The sequence below is a fragment of the Acanthopagrus latus genome, chromosome 3 (genome assembly GCF_904848185.1).
Source record: "Acanthopagrus latus isolate v.2019 chromosome 3, fAcaLat1.1, whole genome shotgun sequence".
NCBI lineage: Eukaryota > Metazoa > Chordata > Actinopteri > Spariformes > Sparidae > Acanthopagrus > Acanthopagrus latus.
The window spans coordinates 12,674,606-12,683,968 of record NC_051041.1 but is presented as its reverse complement, the minus strand read 5'-3'; the positions used below and the strand labels follow the sequence as shown (position 1 = coordinate 12,683,968).

General features: G+C 41.7%; 1 protein-coding gene across 1 annotated transcript; it reads left to right on the top strand.

Moving 5' to 3' along the window:
* Positions 1-2,394: 2,394 nt before the first annotated feature.
* On the top strand, positions 2,395-9,064 carry azin1b (antizyme inhibitor 1b). Its single transcript, XM_037092693.1, has 11 exons — positions 2,395-2,579; positions 3,493-3,636; positions 3,949-4,147; positions 4,332-4,505; positions 4,770-4,942; positions 5,146-5,359; positions 5,498-5,572; positions 5,663-5,828; positions 6,067-6,176; positions 7,266-7,471; positions 7,568-9,064. The coding sequence occupies exons 3-11, from the start codon at positions 4,046-4,048 to the stop codon at positions 7,641-7,643; spliced, it is 1,296 nt and encodes a 431-aa protein (XP_036948588.1). The 5' UTR covers positions 2,395-2,579; positions 3,493-3,636; positions 3,949-4,045; the 3' UTR covers positions 7,644-9,064.
* Positions 9,065-9,363: the final 299 nt, after the last annotated feature.

The window sequence follows — 9,363 nt, the reverse complement described above, 5'->3', positions numbered from 1 at the left end:
TTTTATTGCAATGTGTCACCTCTCTATGGCTCTGTTAAGCACTTTATCTTGTACCGTATATTGCCCACAATTACTTTACAAACACACTTGTCCCACTAGTCCCAAACTGACGTAGAGAGAAGTTTTAATAAATGAGGAGCCTATGGCCCAAATGAGTGAGCTATTTCTGTAGTTAGTGCCTCATGGCCATTAGCATGTAAAGCGTGAAACCATACATTTAATCCAGTCACTTGGTTTCTAAACATAGTTAAGAGGGCCAGCCAGCCGAGAGCCTGCAAAATATTAGGGCCAGAGTGCTCCCGTATAGGACTTCCCTTGTTGTTTGGAGTCCAATGCTTTCTAGGCCACGTTGTTTTGTGAACACAGTGTCCCTCGGAGTGACTGTCATAAAACAAAGATAAGGGCTGTAGGAGCGCCAGACAACCATCGACGCACAGATGAAGCCATGAAGTGAGTCGCTGCAGTGCTCCAGTCCTCCAGCACAAGTCATACGACTCAAGGGGGCTCCGGGCAGAGTTTTTATGTTGCACCAAACTCCTGACCACCATGCTTAATGAGATGCATCTTGCTAAAATGAATTTCTCCCATAATTGTCTACAACAGTTCAGTTTCCGGAGTTGAAATGAGGCTAGAAAGTGTTACAAAGGCTTAAGGACTAATCAACAAAAATATTCAATAAGCTCTCGAATCTGTTAATCTGCCAGATTACACGAGACACAGACAGAACCAAGTGTGTCAAAATATCCACCGACCAGACAGAGGCATATTTTGTGTGTTTTGTCTTTGCTGTGTTGTGAAGGTTTGTCAGTGCCACACATGTGTAGCGTTTAGCAAGAGGTCAGCAAGGCCATAAAAACAGTGACTGAATGAGACTGTTGTAATTAAAAAGTTTTTGACCCACTGACTATCCCTCACAACTTTCCAAGTCATGATTCAGGTGGTAATGATCACAAGTCTATTCAGTGTTCATGAATGCTGTATTTAAAAAATCAAGGATGAAAATATTGGCTCTGCAATTACTGAAGATAACTCCAACTCGTGAATTTAACATCATGGCTGGTAGGACCACATCATTACAGAGGAAACGGTTTTAAGCATTTAAGTAAAGTAAGGCCACCTGTCTTCTTGCATTTTCAGAGAGACATGGAGACAAAAATCAAAACAAGGAAAAAACAAATATCCTCAAAGCATCCATGAATGCTTAAAAGTATTTTTTCAGTATCTTTATGTTTTGTTTGTTTGTTTGTTTGTTTGTTTGTTTGTTTGTTTGTTTTGGTTTTGGGATGGTGGCCAGGAAAGGAAACAACTGAGGGCAACTTGTTCTTTATAGATTAACTGAACCAGAACCCACAGGCAGTAGGATGATAAAGCAAAAAGGTCAAATGGAAAAGAGAAAACCATAGATAAAGAAATTAAAATGTATGTTAAAAAAGATGTTAACAAATGATTATAGATTGAGGTGAAAAAATAGTGAAAAAAGACAGCAACAAATAAACAAAACAAACAACAGATATGTGTCCAGATGTTTAGGTTGTTAGGTTTTATAATCCACTGGTTACAGACATCTTTACTATCAGTGGTTCATTTGTTTCTTTTTTTACTCAAGAACTGTACAATTTTGAGGTACTTGTACTTTACTTGGGCACATCCATTTTGTGCTACTTTATACTTCCACTCAACTTCATATTGAATTCTCACTCCACTACATGTATTGTGTAACTTTACTAGTTATGGATTTGCATTTTCAATATGATTTATTCTACTGGAAATCAGATTAAAAGAACACTGAATCTGATAATTGGAAAAATGCTGAATGTAAGATCTCATGGCTAAACCTATACTTTACAGTATCTACCATCTGTGTAATTTACTTTTACTTGTACCACACATATAAAATCATTCTTTTCTTCTTAAGTAAATTTAATTTCAGATACTTTGAGACATTTACTCAAATACTACTTACATGTGTAATTTTGTCTTTCGAAGTGATATTTCAACATGACATTGTTGCAGTTACTCATGTTTGACTTTTGGGTACTTTTCGACAACTTTGGTTACTGCAGCCTAAGTAAAGCTGTAACTCAACTCTGTGTGAAGCGAGTGTTTTGGCAAAGAAGTGTGTCTCCTATGCATAAGTCAGAGCAGCTGGAGCCGCACAACAACAAGTGTGTCCCATATAAACAATAGCAGTGGAGGCACCGGCCTGGTTTACTGAAAAACGAGTGGCCATCTACGGAAACTTTCTGCTTATGTAACGCCACAGCTCTACTGCGGCCCGTGATGTTCGGAAATACATATTTGGTATGTTCTCAAAAATGCGGAAAGGTCATTGGTGGAACTGAACGTTAGGCCCCGCCCACTGGCCGTTGATTACCTATTCCACTTCCCCTGCGCGGCTCCAGTAGTTCTCCACCCATCGGCCGAGAGAGAAGACGCGACTTAACCGACGCTCGTCCGTCATCTAAACATATGGCCCAAACAGTCCTCTTTCTTTCTTATATCGTTGTGCCCACTACTCTTTAAAAATTCCGCCGAAAAAGAGAAGACGATTTTCCAAATCATTCTGGCCGTTATCTCACGTAAGTACAGCGAAATACTTCGGTTTGAGTTCCTTGGATTCAGCAAGCGGACGTAACATGGCGGGCTAGTCTTTCTGCCTTCTTGCCGCACATGACAGACCGATTCAATGAATTCTATGTTTTCGACACGTCCTTATGGTAAATCTAACGGTATTGGTAACATAGTAGTTTATATTAAAGCTTTTGTCTGATGTTAAGTCGTGTGTTGTGTCACTGTTTAGGCTAGTTGGTCTGATATTAACAGAATACGGAGCTAACAGAAGCTTCTTCCTTCGACGTGCAGTCGGCAGCCAGCTCAACGTTAGCAGCTCTCACTGCCAGGAATCTCTTTAGCAGCGCGTTTCCTCGCAATGGCGTTGCCTGTAGGAAATGTAGCTTGTCTCCAAGTGTTTTAAATGTTTAGTTTAAAGTGGAGCCGTTTCACATTTATGTGCTATGGGCATTCTTGTTTTGTTGTGGTGACGCATCGGAATAATATCTCATTTGTCAACTTGTGACGCTACTCGCTATCCCACCATGTTTTTTTTTTTTTTGTTTGTTTGATTTTATTGTTGTTTTTGTTTTTTTATTTTTACCTTGTATAAAAACCCCTTATCCTGATATGGAACAAGTATTTAAAGTGTAGTCAAATTATGTAATGGGTTTTTTTCCGGGTCAAAAAGTAAACAAGCCACGTAAACTGGCTCAACGTATCGATTGTGTCGGTGAAATTTCGATCAAAGTGTCAATAATTGTGAATTCATAGATAATGGGGGGATAAACTTTGACATACAAATCAAAGCGGCTGACAAGCTAAGCCATAGTCGCAACATTTCATGTGACCTCGCTTGTGACACACGGTACATCTCTTCCTTTTTTATGGTGCCTTTTCTTCTGTGTTCATATTCGATCTTATGTGTGTTTTCTCTCCCAGGGCTCCCCGATCTCCGTAAAGGTGTATGAGCGCTACCCAGGGGGCCTAGGGGCGGCTCTTTACCGGGAGCACTTTGACTTCAACGCTGAGCCGCCTTGGGATCCTAGCTGATAGCGGGACAGGTCCATCTCCTGACTTGTCCATGTAAGTGGCTGATTGTACACAGAAACACACATGCTCACTTGCACAAACACACCTGTAGCAAAGTCCAGGATCATTACAGTCTGGAAAGACCTTGGCATACAAAGCGTGGTGTAATCGAAACATGTTTGTATTGGGTAAGGCTTTAGCATCACGGGCAGTTAATGGAATTAAATACAAGCCGAAGTGAGGTGTATGGAGTTTACACTTATCCTAATACGTAATGTTGTTTAATTTGTGTAGTTAAATTGCTGTAACAACACTCATTGTGTCGATATTAACAGTCTTTTCTTTTTTCTCTGTCTTCTTTTCCAGTTTGTTGCATACCGGCAGGAACCCATTGGCTCAGTCGTGACCCCTTGACTTGTTTATCTGTTCTTTATGATTGTCGGATTAGCGGAATACGGTTGAGATGAAAGGACTCGCTGACAAACCCAGCTACATTATCGAACTCCTGGAGGGAGGAGTGACCCTTGAAGATGTCATTGATGGACACATCTGTGAACAGGCTCTGGTTAGTTCATCTTGCAGTCCTCTAAACACCCTTCGGTTGCAGTGGATAATTTTCCCAAATGCCTCAAATAGCTGTGATGACACTGTCATCAGCAATGCTTTCCAGTAGACTGCCATTCATGGTGGTTTGATCAGTTGCTTTGAGTACTCAGTGACGCAGTTGACAGCCCTTTTTGTCTTCCCAGGTGGAGAAGAGGGCGTTTGTGGTAGGAGACCTCGGTGCCCTGATGCGTCAGCATGCATGCTGGCAGAACATCGTGCCACAGTTGCAGCCCTACTACCCGGTCAAGAGCAACAGCAGCCCTGCAGTCATCGAGGTCCTGGCCTCCTTGGGCCTGGGCTTCGTATGTGCCAACAAGGTGAGCTTTAAACTTTACAGAATAAAAACCAGGTAGCTTTGTTTTATTGTTTAAACTGCACAGGGCTTCATTCCCTTGTGAAAGCACCTGAAATTTTGGGGCAGTTACATTACAAGCACTTAGTTGATTACTAGTCATCTGATGACTGGTATCCTTTCTATTTATGCAACACACTTAGCACCTTTTTGATTGTTTTGACAGGGCTTTTAGACTTTAAAATCACTGATTTCTGTGGTGTGTGTGCGTGTGTGTCCTTTTCCTTAGGCTGAAGTGAGCCTGGTGTTGGAGCATGGCGTGGCACCAGAAAACATCATTCTGTCTGGTGTTTGCAAGCAGCTGGCACACATCAAACACGCTGCCAAGAACAACATCCAGCATCTTGTATGTGAAAATGAGGCAGAGTTGTCAAAGATTTCCCGCCTGCACCCCAATGCAAAGTAAGAGATCAAATCAAGCAGCAAAACGTTTTCCTTAGGTACATTTAATCCTTAGGTACGGGCATTTATAAAACTGAAGACAGTCATTTTAAATAGTGTTTTGATAGTGTAGCACTTTATTTTTGTCTTGGGCTTATGAGAAAGGCTTTGTTAATGTCAAACTTAAATGAATGCTTAACTCATGCTTTGAATCACCTCTCTAGGTTGCTGCTGCAGTTGACCACCCAGGCCCACGCAGCCGAGACCAGCATGGCCTTCGGCTTCTCTCTGAAAAACTGCCGGCATATGTTGGAAGCAGCGAAGGAGCTTGGAGTCCAGGTGGTGGGGGTGACCTTCCACATCCCCAGCTCCTGCCAAGACCTGCAAGAGGCCTACACCCATGCACTGTCAGATGCCCACTGTGTGTTTGAGATGGGGGTAGGAAAATTGCTTTCATTATTACATGATATTGTTAGAATTTAGTAGATTAAATTCAACTTTTTTCTGTCTTACATGCCTTTGAATTTTAAATTCATTGTTGAGGGTGATGTTTGACTGTTTTGTGTTTCTGTTCAGGCGGATTTGGGCTTTAACATGAACATCCTGGACATTGGTGGTGGATTTACTGGTTCAGAGTTTCAGCTCAGACAGGTAGGTCATTAATGACTTAAACTAGTTCAAATCTTTGCTTTTATGTGGAAAACGCCCTCTGAATGTGTGTTTTTAACCGTGTGCATGCAGGTTGAGTCTGCAGTCAGGCCACTGCTGGATGCTTACTTCAGCCCGCTGTCTGGCGTGCAAGTGTTGGCCCAGCCCGGCTGCTTCTACGTGGCCTCAGCTTTCAACCTGGCTGTTAATGTGATTGGCAAAAAGGTGGTGACCCGCCACTGGGACAGCCTGACTCAAGGTGAGATACTTAATTCTCTCTCTGAGGTTCTCTTTGTCATATGCAGTTCAGTAAAATCTGACTGGTACCTTTTGTCTCTTCAACCTGACTGTGAATATGTGCAGATATTTGTATGCAGTCTTAGTAAAGACAGACTGGGTCATGATGTCATATTTGTTTCATGTGTTGCATAATCATAACAAAACCAGTCCCCAGTACACTTTTATATCTGACATGGTCACCCACTGTATTTACACAGGTGAGAACAATGAAGATACCGAGTTCCTGTACTACATGAATGAGGGTGTTTATGGCCCATTCAGTCGCAAGCTTCTGGGAAACTCCATCGCTGCCCCGTCGGTGCACAAGGTTAGTAGGCCTCCACCCGAGAGAGTCAACCCCATTCAGGACTGAATGAAGCATCTGATAGCAGCTGTAGATCAGTAGGGAAAAGGGGGCATGCATTATGACTGTTTAAGAAAGCAGGATCGGAATAGCTTTAGGTAATGAATCGTGTCCTGTTGGAAGGCTGTTTTCATAGAAAGCTGATACATTTCAACACAGTTGTCTTAAGGTGTGACAATAGTCAAAAGGGTTAATCACAACTGGTTTGCTATCCATCTGTAGTTAATGATGCATTTCCTCTTTCACACTTAGATTACTTCATGACCTTAAAATAACTCAAAGTGACACAAACTTCACAACATTAAGTAAGACTGGAAGTGTAGTTAACTAATGTGTCAATCAATTATAGACGGTCAGGGGAAAATGAACAAAGATGGCCAGTGATATTGAAAGTTTGTTCTAGTGCTTTAGGGCTGTTGTAAGTCCTTTCATGCACCACAGACTCCTGGTACTAACAAATCAGTTGCTAGAAATGGGTCACCAGCCAATACACCAGTTGTTCTATGTACGGTGTCTAGCATGAGCTCTTCACTTGCGTTACGCACTGCATTTTTCTAACAGTTGGCATAAAAGGTAAAATATTCTTAACTTTTGAGTGCAAGTCGCATATGGAGGTATCATACTTGGCCCAGGCAACTTGAGCATGTAGGCTTGTTCCACAGTGCACCAGGTTTTCCTGCCCAAAGTGCTTTTCCAAGTCTTTTTTGATGTGTTCACACCTGTAGTGATGAGACTTGTGATATGGGCCTTATATTAGTTGATAGCCAGTTTTAGGTTGCTCACTAGCTAATAAGTAATCCAGGTGGGGATATTAATTGTAGCATCTTTAGAAACCACAGGTATACAGTTTTTTTTTATGGTGCTGTATCAGTTAATTTTACTGTGCATCACTTCTGTAGTTGCAGGCTATAATCCTTTTGATATCGGTCTTCCTATTTTGCATCTCACATGCAGAATACAAATTCTCATGTGCAGCAGAGTCGGTTGATCTGAAGAAGAGCAGTCGGTGACATTTGTAATCACTGTTTTAATGACAACGTTTCCTCTCTGCAGCATGCCCTGTGTGCTGAGGAGGCGGTGTATCCCAGCAGCCTGTGGGGCCCGTCACTGGACCAGCTGGACCATGTGGTGGAGCGCTGCCTGCTGCCTGAGCTCAGTGTGGGGGACTGGCTTCTCTTCTCCAACATGGGAGCGTGCGGCCTGGACGAGTTCAATTCCTCCCAGCTGCCTGTCTACTACACTGTCTCCACCTCTGACTGGTGAGTATGGAGTGACGGTTAGCCAGTAATGCAGATGTTACAAGAACCTGATGCATGTAGAGTCAAACTGACACCGATGCTTGGTGTTGTCCACAGGTACGAAATGCAGGAGGCTGGTGTGGCACTGGACAGTGACATGAAGAATTTCTGCATGGTCCAGTACAGTGCGTAACTACCCTCTGTCCCTGTCCCGTAGTATATTGCACAGATCCTCCTTAGCCTCTGCTTTCACCATGTGAGAGGAGGGGTCAGTGAGGTATTTGGGACAAGGGGCTAAATGTGGTCAACATTCCAGCCACCTTGGGAAATGCAGTGTCCTATTTTTTTCTTCCAGGAATTTGACTGTTTTTTTACCTCTTAAAATTGGAAAAAAAAAATTGGTTATCTGATACCTCAACTGTCTTCAAAATCTCATCTGGAAAATCTTCATTTTTGCTCCTCCCTCCAATGGATCTGTCAGCCAAAAGAACTCCAGCCCAAGCTCAAATGAAATTATGCAACAAAATGGACGACTCTTTGGAGATGGGACCCCCCCAACACGTTTGTGGTGGTTTGTTTCCTTAATCAAATCCAGTTTACAAATTGTAAAATTGATTTAAATCATGTTCTTTATGAATTACCTGTAGACAGTTGTGTAAATCCTGTGTGTGTTCAACACCAATACATTTTGTCTGTAGATGATTTTTGAAGTGTTGAAAAGAATCATTGCCTCATGCGGATTCTGTACTTCGGACCCCTCACTTTGCATAGTTTAGATTGAAATTATGACAATGACATAACCTCTTTCTGCAGCTCACCTCAATGCATTTTTATTTATTGGATTCAGATATTACTGGGGCATATTTAAAGCTCCTTCTTTAAGTGTGTTTTGCCCAGGTATTATGCTGTGGCCCGTCTAACAGTGTTTTCCTGATAAGATATTGATGTGTTTTTTAACGCTACATGGATTAAGTGTGCTGTGATTGCCATTTGTGACCTCAGTGGTTTCCCTTTACTCAAAAAGGCATGATACACCCAAATGCACTCCTTGCCTCTGTTAGAAAGAGGTTAATCTGGTTTAAAATGCACAAAATCTTTTGTAGGATAAAGAAATACTGTGACATTTATCAAAGCAGCCCTGATTTTTCAGATCCCTGCGTTTTGTTTCTTACCAAAGGATTGGTCCTGTTTCTGCGGGGATCTGAAAAACCAGCATTTCTGAAATGTGCTCGAACATAAATGATCTGTATTGTCAGATATGGACTTACATGTCTGTGTCTGTCAAGTGAAAGACATGTTAGTTGTACACGGACCTCTCTGAGGCGGTGTAGATTACAAATAACATGCTAGACTTTTTCTCATGCCTCTTTTTAGTTGTGAGGGAAATGATGCACAATCTCATGTACAGCTAAATGTCTCATGTCTGATAATATTAAAGATGACCTGACTTCACTGCAGTTTTAAAGAATCCTGCCCTCATGTGTTACAAATGACTAATGTATTAATTACTTGCTTGTCTAAGGCACTAATGGACCATAGCCTGTTTTTGACTGTAAATTGTGCTTGTTAAAGTAATGAAAGTGATTAATTTAATACATTTCTGATTGAAATCAACTGTCTTTTGTTTGTGTGATCTTTGGAACAGTTTGTACTCCTACACATGTTCTTGATAAAATCTTCACTGTCGGCCAACAGAGTTAAAACCCATTTGTATCTGATCTACTTTGAGTCTAGAGTTTGCTCGGGTTGTACAGTAGTTAAATGTCCTGGAAACAATCTGTAATCCAGATTTAGGGCTGCCAGGAATGAGATCCTGCTGAAACCATTGAAAACAGTAGACGTCATGTTCAGACACCGCCACATAACTGTATTAAAAAGCTCTCCTTAATGCAGAAATGAGCTGAAACCTCAGA